This window comes from Varanus komodoensis, unplaced genomic scaffold, assembly GCF_004798865.1.
Source record: "Varanus komodoensis strain SLA01 unplaced genomic scaffold, ASM479886v1 scaffold3, whole genome shotgun sequence".
Lineage (NCBI taxonomy): Eukaryota > Metazoa > Chordata > Lepidosauria > Squamata > Varanidae > Varanus > Varanus komodoensis.
Window position 1 is genome coordinate 64,557,436 of NW_025335761.1, and position 18,459 is coordinate 64,575,894.

Genomic DNA, 18,459 nt, shown 5'->3' on the forward strand with positions numbered 1-18,459 from the left:
ACACGGCAAAGGCAACATGGCTACTTGGGCATTTCCAAAGAACATCCGTGGCCCGTAAAGCAGCCCCTGTTCTTTCTGCTGTCCCTCTGCCCTGACAGCTTTCAGCTCCCACTACGTACCTGGAAGTATTCATCAGACTGTTCTATATCAGATCCAAAATCATTTCCATATCCTTAGCCTGATAGGTATTAGTTTGCATCAGACGGGTAAGACTGCCAAAACATTAGTTAAAGTCCAGACACAAATGGTTCCAGTTTCCACATGCCCTGATCCAAGATAATACTCTCCCTTTTTTCCCTAAATAAAAAGTCTTACCTAAAAATCAAAATAAATCTGACTAAAGAATAGCACAGCTAGCCTAAAGCAGATCTTTTCTGGCATCTTAAACAGGCATCTTCAACTGTCTGGAATTATGTCTGTTATCCGCCCACATGGCCTTGAAGCCCAAGAAAGGTACCTGAGTATTATTTTAAACTATGCACCACAAACCCTCATTTCAGGATAGCAGAGAAGGCTGCCAATTATGCAAACACCTCAGCACAGGCTACTGATTTAAGGAGTAGAAAGAACTCAAACTAGCTAAATTGTCTAACATTATCTAAACCACCCTGCAAGTTGTACCCTGTGATCTGGAAGTCCTTAAGCCTTGTGATGGCATCCTTATCGACACAGCGCCCGGGGTGACCTGGGGGAAGCCAGAGCGTCATGCGAATCCTTTCCCTGTGCTTCAGTCCAAGTATGTGAACAAGAGCAGCTTGCTGGCAAGCCACTGGCAAAGTAGATGCATTCCGCACATGTTCTGTCTAGGACTAAGTCCTAGCACTGTCCATAAATGCTACAGCAGGGAGCCTAAGATGCTTAAGGCATCTCTATTTCTAACCAAATCCTGCTTCTAACCAAATCCTGAGTACACAAATTAGACGTCGCTTTCGCTTCCAGAGAAGAGCCTCAGGACCAGCCTTTTTCAGCCTGCTGCCCTCAAGACCTGTTGGGCCAACGGGTCAGGAGCCCTGGGATTTGCAGGTCAAAGCGTCCAGAGGGTACCGAGCTGGGAAAGGCTGCTGTGGGTGCTGCCAGATGCATGAGGGCATCACCGTGTTTAATCGCTGAGCTCCACTGACCTTCTGCCTGCCCAGTTTCCCCGGCGTTTACTTACTTGAACACTTTAATGTAGTCCGCGAGCTCTGGGATGGAAGTGATGTCACCCTGCGAACAAGACCACAGCCGCTGCGTTAGTGCGCCAGACCCAGGGGAGAGCCCAGAGAGGGCCGGGCTGGGCCCAGAAGCGCTCTGGGGACAATGTACTTAAAGAGTTGCACAAAGCGCTCCTGGAAGGCGATGCCCTTGCTGGAGGAGGAGGAAAGCGGGGGGTGGGGGGGAGGCTACAGCAACAACCTCAGGAGCTTTCCACCTACTGACAGTTTGCTCAAGTCACAGCTGGGCAACTTCTAGCCAATGGAGACCTCCAGCTGCAGCCCACCACTGGTGCCAAGGTCCCTCCCCTGTCACATCCCACCCCACCGCTGCCCCCTCATGCAAGCCCACCCCCAGCCCAGAGTGGCAGGGAGTTCCGTGGCTAGACCGCACCTGGCAAGCCAGCTGCCACTCACACGGTCCTCACGGCAGGACCACCCCAGTTCTCCACAGCACGGTGTGAAGGAGTGGGGAAGCACGCCGAACACAGGCCCAATTCGCCTGGCTGAAGGCAGGAATGAGCAGACGGTGGACGGTGACCCTCTGAGCCACTGCTGAAGGGTCACCAGGAGCCAGTGAAATGCTTCCAAAGAACTCTGTCCTCATATACTCCAGCAAGACACTCCTTGTGTTCACAAATAATGTTTGTTATTCCTTGCTACGGTCTGTTTTTATGATCTGTTTTTAGCCGTTTAAATTTTTTAAGGTTTCCCCCTGATATTTTCATTGTACTTGTAACATCTGTTTTTATGGACTGTATAAAGTGCCCGGAGAGCTTCAGCTGTGGGGAGGTGTAGACATGAAACAAGCAAACAGGAGAGTCGACTCAGAATTACTTAACGGCTGAGGCACATCCAAGCTGTGCTGGAAAATGCCTGCCTGCAAATTTTAAGCAGATACTGGTAGGCACGGGGAAAACAGTAAGGAAAGCCGAGCACACCCCTACTTCTATTTACAGCTGTTGTCCTTAAAAGAAGTGCTCTGGCTCTGAAATGAGGGACTGCACTGAGCTCCTCGCCTCCCCCGCCCTGGGCAGGAGATGCCGCTGGTTCTCGTTCAGCTGCTGAGCGATCGGAAGACCAGGCCAAGAGGGGCCTGCCCTCGCCAGCGAGGAGCCCCTTTAATGGCAAAGGGCTGCACTGAGACAGCTCTCAGTGGCGCTCACACTCCAGGCAAAGGGGATCACCGAGTCGCACTCACGGCTCTGTTTTGCCAAGCCAGCTGCTATTTTCCCGGCTCCATCTGTCCAAATACCAGTGTGTTTCTAGAGGAAGAGTTCTCTGTGCCTGAAATGAGCCTCCCCCAGTGGGGGCACAGCTTTTATGGCAACAGAAAGAGCAGGGTTCGCTTGGGCTGAATTTCCGTGAGAGCACAAGCCTGCATTTGAATGGCATCCCTCTGTGAAGAACGCATGAGGGAACTGATTAAATGCAACTCTGGATCACAGTGAGGAGAGGAGATTCTGTAAACCGCCCTGAATTGGGTGGGATAGAAATACAATGACCAGAGCAACGAGAGCAGTGATGTCACCACTTTGTGGGCTCCGGGGACCGGCACGCAGACACACAGGCATGTGCCCAGCAGGTACGGAAGGGGCTAATCTGCTAGGACGACCAATGGAACTTTCCTAACTCCAAAGCCTGTGGAGGGGCCAGAGATGAGGGGTTCCCCTGCCTGCAGTAACCAGGGAAATCCACAGGAATACAGCTGTGATCCTGTTTCCAGTGGCTGGGACATCAGGGGTGCGTGGCAGGCCGATCCCGAAGCAGCTTGGCAGGCCAGATGCAGCCCACACCCCAATCATTTTGCACCCGTTGTTACAGGACGGCTGGGAGTGTCGCTTAGTTTGTCCCCATGGCTGGCCCAGGCCCTCACACGACGTTTGCACTGATTAAGCCAGCAAAGCTCATTCTAATGTAGGTGGCTCTGCATCTCCCGGGACTTTTTAAAACTGCCAGCGGTGCATGCCCACCGTAAACTGCCTGTTTTCAGGAGAACACTGCTTGTTTTCCCTTGCCAGGGCCTCTCTAGAAGAGCCCTCAGCTCCCTCTGCTGCCTTCGCTGGCCCCACGCCTGGGACATGAGTGAGCTCTGCTGTTGGCTGCGGACTTTTTGAGTTAAGTTGCTGGGAAGAACTAGGGGAGAAAAGTCTCGTATCCGGGGGGAAAAGCTTAACAGGTACGCATAAGAACTTAAGGCGGGCAAAACCGTCACCACCACAGGCAAAAGAACTAAATGGGAACGCGCCAACAAAACCGGCGCACATTCTCCATGGGCTTGTTTTACAGTTATCCTGGCGTCTCTGGTAAGGAGGATGAATGGGAGACTGAGCAGAGTTGAAAGATAAGTGACATCAAAGGCACCTTGCTTTCATCCCAGGATAACCAGTTGTGTAAAAATTGTACTTTAGCACATCCACAGGGAATGTATCTTTGATGGGTGGAAAGCGCCATTTACAGAGAAACGGTGACTTATGAAGAGTCCGAATGATCGGCGAGGGGTGTGCGTGGCAAAAACGTTGTGGGATTCCTCGGTGGTGCCAGCTCGCGCAAGCAAAGAGCGCTTGCGTCCCATCTTAGCTTGAACCGCCGTGTTCCGTAAGGAGCCTACTTCCTACCTCCTGCACGAGCCACACCGGCACTAACGGAGCAACGCACGAGCACGGCCGATGCACGGTGCCCACTCGCTGTGGAACAAGAGGCGTGCCGAGCGGAAAGCCGCTGACATGTCTCGCATCGCAAGGAAACGTGTGAGGACTTGTGTGGTCCTTCACGCAAAGGCCCTGCTTGCACGCCACAGGGAGGAAGGTGGAGCGGGGCCTCTTGCTGCAGGCACGGCAGTGACCAGTGGCCGGGATCAGGCCACGGAGGAGGCCAGCCGCATCCCACTGTGCCCTGTAAAAGCAGTGGACTCTCCAGCCTGGCCCTTCCACCTGAGGAACCTGTTTCTGCACCCCATCCCACGCCCGCAAACTCGCCTCCCAACCACCAGCCCGACATGCTGGGCGAGGTGTGCTCTTTGGGCAAGATTAAGCTCCTGCGCCGGCTCTTACCAGAACTGTGGATGTCTTCCCGCCTTCCAGAGTGATCTCCAGGTCAGAAAGGGCAGCATCGACTTCATCAACCTCCTTGTCGCTGTTGTTCAAGTGATTCTCAGAGGACATGATGGATAGCTTATTGATGTGGTACTGAAACAAATCAGTTGGAAACCCATTCTGTCAGCACAGAGACGGACGGATGGGTGGGTGGATGAGCCAAGCGGAGACAGCGGCGAGCTGAATCAAGGGGAGACAACGCGCACTCAAGCCAAACCCCTGGGTGCACCGTTCCCTCTCCTGGTGAGCCACAGCGGGCAAAGTCTTGCCGGGTGCCTTCCTGTGAAGCTGCTGTGTAATGTGGGTGAGGTTATTCTGGTAAGAGTGTAGGAGGACAGGACAGGGAAATGTTACATCTCCTCTCACCACAAGCTCTTCTGCACGTATTCCACTTGTTTCTGCCTGCAGCTCTCAAATCTATATTGGCGCAACCAACGAGGGACACAACTTCTTGGACCCAGCCAAAGCGAGCGGTCATAAGGCTGCGCTTACCACACCCCTTCTAGCACACCTGGGCATAAGCCTATTTTACAGCTGGGAGTCAGCAGATGGGGTGCGCACGTGCTTCACGCTGTTGAGTCTAACTGCAAAATTAGTTTTTTAGGCAGAAATTTATATTCCTGATTCCCCTTCCAGCTCTACAATAACCGCATTGTTACATTTCTTAGGAGCAGAAAGTTTTGCAGAAGGAACACCTCGCAAGACCCAATTTCCCCTTGTCCCCAATTTTTCTAAATGATCGCCTTCACATATGGGGTGGTACAAGGAAGCAAGGGAACTACCAGTGTGGAATATCACCTGATAAGGCTGCTTCACCCAGCACATACTGGTATTACCCTGAAGGAACTGAGAACTGGCTAATCCTTCGAGTCTCCTAGAAGTTCTATGCAACTCTGCTAGCACGAAATGGGATTTGTTTCTCGGCGCCAGGCGAAGACCTTTTTATTTAAGCGTCATTTTAATTGTTAACAATATCTGCTTATTCATCTGGCCAGGGTGACTTCTTTTATATTGTTATTTATTTTATATTGTTAATTTTATATTGTTATTTTTATATTTTATTGTATTTTCTTTTGTGTTGTGACCTGCCCCGAGGCTTCGGCAAGGGGCGGCATAGAAATGTTTTAATAAATAAATAAATAAATTTCTTAATAGAGAACCTGCAGTGGTTGCAATTTCCCCTTTTCTTATTCTAAAATTATTCTATGTTGCTTCTGATAATTCTATACCAACTTCTGAAACAAGGGATAATAATCAAACCATGTATTTAGCAAACAACAAGTTTAGTGAGAGCCGTTTAACTGCCGGTATAAAACAACAGGGAAGAGAAAGCAAATTAAAAGACTGAAGTTCTGTATCAGAAACTAACTACTTCTGAGTTAGCATTCAACTTTGTAGGTGGAATGTTTATGCATGGTAAATGGCACAAAGCTTTCTGTTCTACAGAAGGGGAAAAGGAAAGATATTTCTGGGAAACCCAGGGATTATCACAAGCTGCTTGAGAGGCTGAGTGCCAGAACCTTGTGGCTCAGTAACCTAATGTACTTTAACTGCTGGTTAAAGTATTTGTTTAAAAGCCAATGAGAAGTAAAGATGGATAGAAACATGTTTGTGAAAAAGAATCCAAATGCCTCTGCCTGAGACATAGCAAGGCAGCAAATGTATTTTAAATTACCTAAAAAGGTAGAAGCAGTCTTTGTACAATGGGAAATTAGCCAAGATTTGTTAGAACTTAATGTTCTGGCTTCCAAAGGAATATGGGGCAACACAAAGAACTTAAGCACATCAGCATGTCAAAGATTCCCGCATTTTTGATGTAGCCCATAAATGTTAGGATGGTAAAAACTAAGAGTTAGAAAAGAGTTGGATTTCGGGCCTTTCCACCCACCTGCAATGCTGCGAACATCATCATTTCCTCCTCCGTGCACTCTATTTCTTCCAAAAGAATGGCCCATTTTGACTGTTCATACAGCTGGTTGATTCGGATTGCATCGTACTGTTGGAACAGAACCACGGCATTGGTGCGAGGCCATGCCTCCGGGCGCCTGGGATGTTTTGCAGTCGACAAGTTATGGCACGGAGCTATCCTTGTGCGCTCCAACACCGTTAGCTGCTACTCGCGGGTCAATTCGAAATGGGAGAGTTCATTTGCTTGCCAGCAGAAAGAGTACCCCAACAGAACACCTCCTGTCCGCGCAGAGAGCGTTGCAGGGCAGGTCTCCCTGCCGGGGCCAAGTGCCCAGTGGCCGTTCCACGAGCCAGCTGCTGTGCGCATGCACCTGCGCGGCTGCCGGGAAGCTTGAGAGGTCGTGAGGCTCTGCAGCCCTGGGACGCTTGTCAGCCTGCCTGGAACAGGAGTGCTGTGGAACTGAGGCGGAGAGCAACTCTTCCTGCATCTGCACCCGTTCGTCTTCTTTCCAATGTAATTCATGGCCGTGACTCCTTGGCCCCCAACCCCCTGTTTGTGCGGAATTTGTGGCCTCTGTGGAAGCTGCATCTCATTAACGCGATTGCAGCAGTAAACCTTTCCTATTGGGACTATTGCCTTAGTGTCAGGGAGCCGGGATGGGACAGCTCAGAAGAACCCACCTGTCCCAATCGTCTTAAACCAATTCCCCAATCTTACATTTTCTAACCTTACACGCAATTAAACTTTATCTTATTGACTTAGTCTAACTGCGTGGTGATTCTTCCAGACATTGGCAGATGAAGTTTCTTGCAGACAAGTCGCTTCCGACAGTTGGAGCTTCATGCTACGGTTACTGTGATGATTCTGATCATTCATGCAAGTTAACAGCAAGCGGTACTGAGCTTATCACTTGGATTACCAGTATATTCGATTTAGAGTGCCGAATGTCCCCCAACCCTTCTATTGGAAGTTCCATAGAAGAATTCCATAGGAAGGCTAGGCTGGTCTGCTGCCCAGGCCACCCCTTTTCTGGTTTCCACCCAAGGGAAGGAATGCTGAGCAGACACTGCCTTACCCAGATGACCCTCCCACCAAGCTACAGGTGATTATTTCCCTCATTCACGATCACACTACACCTGTCTCTCCGTGCTCACTGTGATAGAAAAGCAAAGCAAAGCAAAGAAAAAAAAAAAAAGAATAGCGAAGCCATAATTTTGGGCTAGCTTAAGGAACAGAAAAATACATACTGTAATTTTCAGAAGATTTCTTATCCAGCTTGACTTAATCTAACAGAGGAATTAGAACTTGCTTGCTAGAGGGCAAGACAAAATCATGGCAGTAGCCCGTGAGAAACAGAGGGCATTCAGTTTCCAGCCAGGAAAAGGCAGCCAGGCCTGTGCGCTGCGACCAAGCGTGGGGCACGCCACACACTTCCTCTGAATCCTGGGATTCTGCTGCGCACATCTCTCTGCCTGCCTCGCTCGCCCCTCCCCTGCCGAAAATCCCAGCAAACAGGACTGCGTACCTTAGGATTCAAATCAAAGAAGCTGTAGTATTTGAACCGAAGAAGCAGAGCCTCATTCTCCTTCACATCTTGCTCCATAAGTGACCTTGAAGAATCCAGCCACCTGCCAACACAGAAAGCAAGCACTGGCTTAGTCATTACGGAACAGTATTTTTAAGAAGATAAGCAACTAAAATAAGCTTTTAAAACCTACCCCTGGTTGATCTTGGCCTTATCCAAAAGTGTCTGTGGTTTATACATTTTGGCTAGGATTTCCGGGGAGGTGATTGGCTGGCTGACGGCAAGAATACCTGGATTCCCTTCTGACAAAGCACTATCTCCAAACCAAGCTGAAGTTGGGGACAAAGGGCTCCCGTCATGAGAATCGTATGTTGGTGTCATGGTTTTGCTATACAGCCCAGGGCTTGAGTAAATGCTCCCTAAGTTAGAGAGGAGAATACAGTTAGGATCAAGTTAGCATTCCACGTTCAGGTCACCAAATACAAAGCAGAAATTATAACTTTAAACAGCCCCACAACTCAGCATTTGTAGGGGAGATGACGACAGCGAGAGCATTTGCCAATACTGCGAGATACAGGGAGTGTGACGAAGATGAGTCTTGTTGAAGAAAAGGCAATATAATCTCTGCAAAGCGAAATCCCATCTCACTGGCCTCTCCCATCACGTGCATAGGGCCGATCTAGTTGGCATTGTTGACTTGGGCTTTCAAAAGGCTTCCAACAAAAATCCTGTGAAAAAGCTTAGAAAACTGGTGATGTGGGGGTGGGGGAGGACATAACAGCCATGCATTAAAATATGCAGGGCAGGACAGGGGGAAGTTTTTCTGTCCTACTGCTGGGTACCAGAAACATTCAATGAAACTAATTGCTGGGAAATTCAGGGCAAACCAAAGGAAGTACTTCTTCACACAGTACAGAATTAAGCAGCGGGTTCGACTGCACTCTTGTCCTGCTTATGGGTTTCCCAAAGGCTACTGTACGAACCGAATGCCAGATCAGAAAGACCTGCACTGTGATCCAGCAGGATTCTCATTTCTTATGGAAACAGCAGGCAAATCCAAGTCCGGTTTCCAAGATAATGCCCAAAAGTAGGAACCTGCATCTTCAGATAGCCAGTGAAGCTCAGATTTTTCCAGGCATGGTCCCCAAATGCCCTGCTTCTCATAATGTCCAAAACAACTCTACATCCATTTAGAATTTTCTTAGTACTATATTGGCCCAATCAAAAACAAGACTCAGAATCTCCTCCCCACTTCGTGCCACAAACACCTACGACACTGTGGAAGCAAAAACTAGCTAGCAAGGTCCTGCAGCATAAAGATGTTCAGATTCACGTAGATGCTGGACTGGTAAGAAAAAAGCCAAAAGGAAGTCACAGGAAAGGAGAAATCCTACCCACATGGGGCTCACCTTTCACTGGGCCGATGTAAAGAACATCAGAGCCTACAGAGGAGGAAAGAGAGGAAGTCAGAAAGTAAGAGGAAGACAGAGCAAGAAACAGAAACAAGAGTGACAGGAGTGAAAAGCAGATAAAAAGGTGAAATATTCAAGGGTAGAACCTAGAATGTGGTATGTATGCTCCCATCCTCCCTGGAACACGTCTTGGGTATTCATTTACCTAAATTATTAGGGAAACAGTCTTAACTGTACAACCAATTACAGCTCAAATATACACACGCCTGTAGTGAAATACTGTAGTGAAAATGCAGCATCACGTGACAATGAAAAACAGCGAAAGTCTAAATACAAGCAGCTTACCTGTATAAAAGTTAACACAATAATTTTATTAATGATCAGCACTGATTTTGTCCAGGAGAACAGCGCTATGGGCCCAAGTGGGCTCTTTTCAGATAAAAGACGTCAAACGGAGGAATGCTAATCATCTAGGAAAATACAAATGCTGCCAACTGGGATAAAATTGACTACGAGTATAACTGAGCAGTGAAGAAGCACAGCATGTCCTTGTTGTACACCGCTTTGGCTACAGGCAGTACAGAAATTAAATAAAAATAATGATAATGATAATGATAATGATAATAATAATAATAGGGCAGAAATAAAATATCCTAATATCAGCAGCTGTACACTTCCCCCGCGAGATGGAAAACTTGGCAAAACTCTACTCTTTGCTGGGAAGTGCATTCTTTCTGGGGAAGTCTCTCTCCTTTCAGAAGGACATCCTCCTGTGTGTTTAATGCTGCCTTCAACAGAACAGTGAGTTCGACTTTTCCTGCCTGCTCCATTCCTTTACCAACCCAAAGTCCAAAATTTCCACCCCACCTTCTTTGGTCTATCCATGAAATGAATGAAATAATTTAATCAGCAAATAGAAACAATAATGGCCTAATTTGGGGTGGTGCTTTTTTTTTTTTTAACCAGTAAAGAGTAAAACTAAATTCATGGAGATATGGTGGCTGAGTAGGAGGCCAAGGAGTAGAAAGTGGTAGAGAGAAAAAGGGTAATACATGCTGAACAAATACTTAAGTTGAGAAGTTTGGAGGGGGTCAAAAAGGAACGGAGGAAATGGGTGGGAGCCATTCCCCTTCCCGTCCACGGCATCCATGGGAAAGACTAATGCTTAGCTGTAGAAACTTCTCAACAACAGGCTCAAAGCCCGTATGTGTGATGCATGGAGACTATGAAGAAGAAGAGAGGGAGCTGCAGCCCAGGACATCCAGAGGACATTAGGCTGCACCCCTCGAAGTTGCCATTATGGCTTCCCTTTCATGGTAATTACTTCTGTGCTTCTTCCACACATTGGCCAGAAGAGGCATATTTCTTTACTGTACAACTGGGTAAGAACATGGCCTGAAATGTCTTTTTTTTTTTTTTGGTACAGGGAGTGGAGAGAGAGAGAGAGAGAGTTTCTGAATTTAAAGAAATGCAATGGTTGAGTTCAGACAATACAACAAGCCACGGTGTTTTTCTTCTTTAGAAAACACAGTAAGAAACAATGTAAGAGCAAAGTTACCATGGTGAAATACCATGACTGTATTTGGAGAACATGAGAGACCAGCAATGGTAAAAACCCCCTGTGGCATGTCATGTTGCCTGAACACAGCATTGTGCTTTCCATGGTTCTGGTGTGCAATAGCCACAGAGTCCCCTGGAAACAGCAGCGACTGCAAGAGCCATTTTGGCTATTCAGCCTCTATGTGTGGACCAATGAGGAAGAGGCAGATGACACAGGGAGCAATGCACCTTGGGATTGAACTGCAGGGACAAGAGCTGATGGGAAAAATGCCAATGATGGGAGGACTGAGTGGGGAGGATGGAAACCACAATAACACAGAAACAACTCGACTGCCTGAGGGTAGAACATGGTAATAAGTTATGAACTGTGGTAATCACACGGTGTTGCTTGTGATGTTGTTTGAATGCAACCAATGAGTTATACTGGAGAGAAAAACCCCTTGAAAAGTTGTGTGTTCTTGCTTACTTTATATGTAAGCTATTGTAGCTTTTAAATTTTTGTACTGTATTTTAAATGTTATTTTTATTTTGCATTATATTTTGCATTTATCTGCCATTTTTATCAGCCCAGAAAGCTTTAGCTATTGGTTGCTATAGAGATGATGATGTTGTTGTAAATTTTCAGTTTTGCGCATGAAGCCTGCTCATCACAAAAGTATTCCCCATGCAAAACTGATATGATAAAGGCAAAGTACCAGAATTTGACCTCTTTGGAAATGAATGGCTGAAGCAGCCCTCTAAAGGTAGGGAAAAGTTTTCCTTTTCTTGGCTGAACTTCCAGAAACAAATAAGCTGGCTGGCTTTCAGGGAGAGCCTAAGCTACATAATCTCTTTGTATTCACAGTTTCTTCCAAACTCTTGCTATGCATGAATTGCAAGGCCAACTGCCATTCTTAAGAGCTTTAGCATATCACCCTTTTAGCACCTGCATCTGAAGCATCAATGAATCTTCAGTTACTTCTCATTCAGCAATAACCACTGTTTTATGTCTGCTGAACGTCACATCTTTCTTCAAAGAGGATTTGCCTAAGTCAACTAATTGCTGGACATGTATCACTGCTTATGCTTCTTTTATTCACATGTTTTGTCAAACCCCAACTAGCTGCTTTCTTCGGAGAGAAGATTATAATAGCAGCACAGAAGAAGAGGCAGGGGCCAAGGCGGCCATTGGGGCCAACCCCCTGCTGTTGCCGATAAACTCTGTACATGTTCTCTCACTTATGGACATGCCCCCTCTTAAGTACCGGCCTACTTCTTGGAGGATAATGCAGGGTCAACGGAATTTAAATACAATTTAAACCCCAGCAATCTTCAGCTGCCCACTAGCCACAGAACCACTTCTTAACTTTGTATCCCCACTCTTATATTGCACATTCACACAAGCAAAACTGGGTCAGAATTTAGCTAACAAATATGTCATATGTTTACTGGGCAACTGTACAGGAGGAGGAGGAAAAAAAATTCACACATGCAGTTCCTGGTGGCCTCATGTAATTTATCTAATAATCACACACTGTAGAGTCACCGTTGTATTAATCTTCTGTGCGACCTATCCTGGCTGCCTGAAAGCACTGTCAAAATCACTCATACTGTGAAAGCACTGGAATGTTAAGGGCTTGTTGGACAAATGAGACGGGAGCGACGTAGTTGAGAAGCAAGAGCTGACACTGAATTCAGCCACAGACGGTGAGCACAGCAGTGTCTGTTCTGACACAGAGTTGTAATTCTTCATTTCTCCGTCTCCTGATACATAAAATACATTATAAGCATCCTCTAACAACGCCGTGTGCCAAGTCTGTGTCACGCACACTTTCAAGGCCAAGAATTTTCTTTTATAACTTCTTTTATATCGTTTATATTTCTTATTTATTTTATATTATTAATTTTAATTTTATATTGTTATTTTTGTATTGTATTGTGTTGTAAGCCGCCCCAAGGCTTCGGCAAGGGGCGGCAATGAAATGTTCTAATAATAATGATGATGATGATGATGCAGTTGCAGAGATCGACCTGCTCAGGCCTTTTGCGTACACAGGCGTGCATTACCAATAACGATGATTGTGTTGCACTTGGGGCACACGCAGGCAAAGCTCTCCTCAGCATTACAGCGCAAGCAGGCAGCCACACAAAGACTGCTTAAACCAACTTGGTGCATGTAGGGACACATTACTAACCTGGAAGAAATCTGACTAGCCCTATTCTTGCAGCTAATGTAACAGCTTGTAAGAAGAAAAATCAAGTGGCGTTTATGATATCTATGGCACAAAAGCTTCCCCTTTTAAGGAGTACGATTCAAGCCTTTTTTACACTGTGACCACCTCCTACTATTATGAGTTAATATATCAAGGAGATGTATTAATGTACTAATATACGCACTCATATATAGGATATGCCATGTCAACCACCAGAGGCTCAGTCCTTATTTTTAAATGCTTGTCTGCAATATGTGAATTTTACACAAAATCCAGGCATTTGGCCTGCAACAGCACAGGTGTCTAATGGCAACACAGCTGAAGGTCAATGGCATCTGCAGTGCAACTGCTATAAACAAGGTCTGCTGGAATTCTAGAGAAACCAGCTGTTTCAGCAATACCATCGTGCGGCTTATATGAAAGACACAGAAGAAGCAATCTGCTGTACAACACCCACACAGGCTCTGCACTTCTGCCAAGGGAGGCTTAAAGGAAGCATTGCAGAATGGCCTGTGGCTACATGAAAATGAAGCATTCAAGCAAAGAGATGCACCTCCCAGACCGACCGACTCCAGATCTGTACTTGATGTCTTGTTGCCATATGCTGTCAAGTTGTCTTCAACTTATGTGATGATGTGAACGAAATCCATCCAGTTCTTTCAAGTTTAAGGCCAAGCCTTTCTTTATGGAGTCAATCTATCTCATATTTGGTCTTCCCTTTTGTCTTCTGCCTTCGACTGTGCCTAGCAGGATGGTTCTCTCTGGGAAGTCGGTCCTTCTCCTGATTTGCCCACAATATGACAGCCGCAGCTCTGCCAATTTTGCTTCCAGGGGAAGTGCTGCCTTGATTCGATCCGGGACCCACTTGTCTGTCCTTCTGCTGGTATTTAAAAACTCTCCTCCAGCACCATGTTCTGAATGCATATTTTTTAGTCTTGTCCGCTTTCTTAGCATATGCCATAAAGTCTCAGATGATGGGAATGTTGCGTCCTTGGCTAAATCCTTGGAGAACTAGTCCATTTAACTGCAGTATGAACAACATTTCAAAATGGAGAGCTGATCTGCACTTCAGCGCCCTCGCTGCCACTTCCCCCACTAGAACGCAGGGATTGGGTGGGTCTGTATGAGTGAACTGACGCGCAGGCAGATGCCTGCTCTCCTGCCGCAACCCCACCTCAGTTGCATTTCCTCTGCAAATCACGCTGCTCTTGCTTTCTATGCTCAATCTGCAGCGGAGGATGGCGGCCAACATTTCCAGAGACTAGTTTGCTGGCAGTGGGCTCTTATAAAGATGGCCCCAAATGAAACATTATTAGCTTATTTAGAATGCTTCACTAGAACAAGAACAGGGTATGTCCTTCAGCAGGGTCTGCCTGGATGCACAGGGAGAGAAAATCCTTTTGGCATATGAAAGAAGGAACCCAGAATCTCATGTCAAATGTGGAAAGAGCCATCAACTTTTCTGATCTGCTAGGGCTAAAATTGGGGTGGGTGGAGAATAACCTCTTCCAGTCCAAGCACTTCTTTCTATCCTGCTCCCTCCATTCCAAACTACAGCTCTCTGGTGCTACTTTTCATTAAAGCGGGCTGTTCTATACATCTGGCCTGGCCTTCTGCTGAAATGAAAACTAAACCCAATGTGTGACACAGTTTTCTTCATTGCAAGGCCCAAGAGTTGCTGGTGGATACTGAAGACCTCTGTGCCTCTCCCTCAATCCCCCTCTTTGCAGTTTGCATCACAAGAGCCCACCAAACCCCATTCGGATGTTGTGATCTTGTGTGAAATCAGTGTGCATAGTTTTTGTGAGGGTTAAACCACACTCCCATAACCCTAGAACACAACACTGTTAAGGCAAGGGTTGTGCAGTGTCGCCATTAGACTGGGAAGTGGCTGGAGAAGTCCTTAGTTGGTGGTCCCTCTCATCGAAGTGCCCCTTCCTTGAAAAACACGAAGTTCATGGTATAGCAGCTCTGTGTGCTTAACTGTGACATTCTGCCAATTACCACATCCTTTAAGCCCACAGACACTTTTACCATAATTGCTCCTGTCTCTGAAAAAAGGTCGTCATTTTTATCTCCTATTTTGACAAAAAAGGCAAAAACATTCTTACAAAACAGCTAATGGGTTTATTTACAATCCGAAGTCTTGAGGAGAAATGCCAAGGGCAGGAGGAGAGGGTGGACTAGAAAGCAGGACTGCTGAGCTGCTCCCTTTTTAAAACAGCTGATCCAACCACCAAAACAAAGTGATAAAAAACAAGCAGGCGTATTGAGGTGGGGAAGGGGAATGAGAGCCAACTTTAGGCAGTTAGACCTTTGCAAGAATTGCAGGTAGGCTGTGGAGAAATCCTGATCTACTGGCTATCTGTGCACTTAAAGTGCTCCCATTATCATTAAGGAGGTCAAAGAAACCTAGGTATTACCATGCGATCTCAGAGAATGAGAACACACACAGAGTGCAACTTTGTAAACAGTCAAACCAGTTGAACTGTACATTTCAAGTCAGGGATGGATGAGACACGCTGGAATTCTTGTGTGGTCAGCGGACATATAGTGAAGCACTCAGGGCCGCCTTTTCCATAACATCCTTACAAGTTAATTGCAGGGCATCCAGCAAACAGAACTTTCGCAGAAGAGCAGTCGTGCAATTCTGTAAATTGCATGCAACTCAAATCTGTAATCAAATCGGCAGCACCCTTTACTTCACAGTGTATTTCTGACCTGCTAATCAGTGGCAGACAACTCGCTCCCGCCCCCTCACCAGCCACGTACACCAGGTCTTTACCATTAAACTCATTTTACTGAAGGCACAGTATGCACCCAAGTTCATAGTCTCACGCTTTGTTGAGGAGGAGGTAATGGGCAACCGGCATGATTTTTTAAAAAGTATTGTTTTGCCATCTGGAATTCACTTCAGAACACAATGGTCAAGAAAGTTTATTTGGAAATGAGCGACTGGCAAAATTCTGTTGGCTTAGTGCCATAGGCTAAATCTCTACTTTTAAATGGACACTCCGTATTAACACGAGAGTGTGTAATGAACAGGGGCTAGGACTCAATGGTCTTTCTGGCCTCTTCCGACTCTACTAGTCTATGATTCTAATGAATACTCTGCTAATGAGGCGGTGTGAAAAGGGAGCATTCCAGAAGTAAGCTGTAGTAAAAACTCTGCCAAATCCTTACAGACTCTCACATACCCCCCTCCCCGATTTCTAAGGCTTGCTATAGTGCTTGTGGTTGGAATGTACACAATGTCTTCACTTCAATTACAGACTGTGCTCTTTTACCAGCATCACAAGGTCAGGAAGTGTACCATGTGCTGTTCCAACAGGAACTTCATCTTATGTAATGTCTTGGATTCATTTGTTTGTGCCATGCTTTTCTACCAAGAAAAATGGCACTCAAGGTGGCTTACAATCATAAATAAATCATGATTAAAATACTAATAAAACAAGCGCAAAATATTAATACAACTCAATAAAAACTGCAACAGTAACAGAATGAAAACCAACATCCGCGGAAACATCAAAGGCTTGCTGGAATGAAAATATCTTTGCCAGCTGGTAGGTCAGACCAGAGGGAGAAACGCATTCCCGGATTCATAGAGTCGTGGGGTCAGAAGAGGCTGAGAAGGCCACAGAGGGCAAGCCCCTGCTGGTGCAGGGGGCCAAGTCACACCATCCCACACAGGTGTCTAGCTTTTTCTGGAACACCTCTACTGGGAGGGTGGGACAGCCCACGCCTCCTTTCAGAAACTGGCTCCACTGTCATACTGTTCTGACACTCTGGAAGTTGTTCCTGGTGTCTCAGGTGCTGCAGTTTAAGTCGATTGTTTAAGCGCTGCCGTTCCTTTAAATGCATGTTCTCCGGTACCAGTCCGATTGTATAGATTCAAGTGCTTTAAGGTAAGCGTACAGCGTGTGGGGTGAGAGAAGTCACACAGCCATGCAAGGTAGTGGTGTTGCCACGGTTAGTGATGATGCCCTTGGATAATATCCTCAGAGCCAGAAGAAGGCTATTATAGGCCAAGTGCAAACCATCTATACAGATGCTCTACACTACCCAAAATCTTGCTTCTCATATGGTCTCCCCATGCGCCTCCATCTTCTGCTTGAGAGGCAACTCAAAGAAATTTTATTAACAGCAAAAACAAGACGAAGCCTTTCAGCAGTTCAAGGATGGACAAACTTATTCCAGCATAACCCTTCCATGAGCTGTTGCTCGTGACATCAGACCCTCTGAGACTGATGGGGCCTTCCCTGCTGCAGAGCTGCACCTACTCTACATAAACTGGGACCTTAAGGACATGAGTGGGAGGGAGGAATCCACATAGCTACACATATTCCTGATTCACAGCAGAAGGCATCTGCAAAGTCACAAAGAAAAGCAGCCCTTGGAATACAAGCGGCATCAGTTCTTAGAACTTCCAGGAATCCACTGCCCCGCATACCCACCGGAAAGCACCCCCAAACCAAAGCATGACTCCTCATAAGTAACAGGGGTGGAAAAATAACCTTTTAAAAACCAAATGGGCCACAAACAGATTCTTTTAAAAAAAGAACACAACACTGTGTAAACAAGAAACAAAGCCAATTGTTTCTACACACGCTCGTAAATTCATCTTAATGCACCATTTTTAATAAACATACTCAAGTCACAAAGCAATTTAAAAACCACTCAACATACACACAGAGAGAAATCAGCCAAGGGATGGGCGCTGATTTTGGAAAAGTTCCTTCATTCTGGGAAGAATCATGTAGTACACGCATTTACTTTCTGCCAAAAAAGAGGAAAACACACAATGCCAGAGGGAAATGTTGCACCAGAAAGAAAGCCCTTGTGCAGTTTTTGCCACATCTTATTTTAATGTGACCATTTGTGGGAGACATATATTTTGGGTTTTGTTTTTTAAATCAAATATTTGAGTCAAAGATTAACAGTTTTTCAAAAGAAAGAAAATATGGCTAGCCACAGAAAAATAGGAAAAAAATACCCCACAAACTGCCATTCCACCTAGATATCCTGTTACAGCTCTCTCCCCTGCCTTGATCGCCTCTCTTAGGCTCAAGCCAGAATTTCACTTCAGTGTATATGTTCAGTGAATGTATCAGAATCAGGGCTATGAAATTGTAAGAGGAGGGATTTTAGATGTTCCAGGGTTTCAGGCCAAAATTCCATTCTCTACCTCTCCTTCCTGGGGGGGAATATTTAGAAAGTGAAGAAACTTTTCATTTTTCCAATGAAAACTTGAAAAGAAGCATGGGAGGGGAGAATTTCAGCATGAAAATGAGGGGAGCTTCACAGTCCCAATCTTACACCAAAAGAAGTAATTCTACCCCTTGCTTATTCCTGTGTAATTATGTGCATTCTGGATTGGGACCATGGCTACCTGAAACCTTCCACACTCACTCCATTTTTGTGCCAAAATCCACCCCTCCCATGTGAGTAGTTAAAAAAAAAGGAATGAAAGTCATCACTGAGAAACATTTTTCTTTAACTTCCCTGCAGGGGGGTGAAGAGCAATTTCTGGATTAAAAAAAAAGAACAGAGAGGATATTTATTTATTTATTTAG

At 46.0% G+C, this 18,459-nt stretch overlaps 1 protein-coding gene across 4 annotated transcripts in view; it reads right to left on the reverse strand.

Annotated features, from left to right (window-relative positions):
* Positions 1-18,459, reverse strand: part of FERMT2 (FERM domain containing kindlin 2) — a 103,901-nt gene that overhangs the window by 17,064 nt on the left and 68,378 nt on the right. For 2 of the 4 annotated variants that reach the window (XM_044436646.1, XM_044436645.1), the window contains exons 5-10: positions 9,132-9,164; positions 7,916-8,141; positions 7,723-7,825; positions 6,177-6,284; positions 4,247-4,381; positions 1,157-1,206 (exon numbers count right to left, since the gene is read on the reverse strand). In XM_044436646.1, coding sequence (XP_044292581.1) covers positions 1,157-1,206; positions 4,247-4,381; positions 6,177-6,284; positions 7,723-7,825; positions 7,916-8,141; positions 9,132-9,164 — 655 coding nt within the window. The remainder of the gene's footprint in view (positions 1-1,156; positions 1,207-4,246; positions 4,382-6,176; positions 6,285-7,722; positions 7,826-7,915; positions 8,142-9,131; positions 9,165-18,459) is intronic. The other 2 variants (XM_044436648.1, XM_044436647.1) reach the window with 1 other exon arrangement.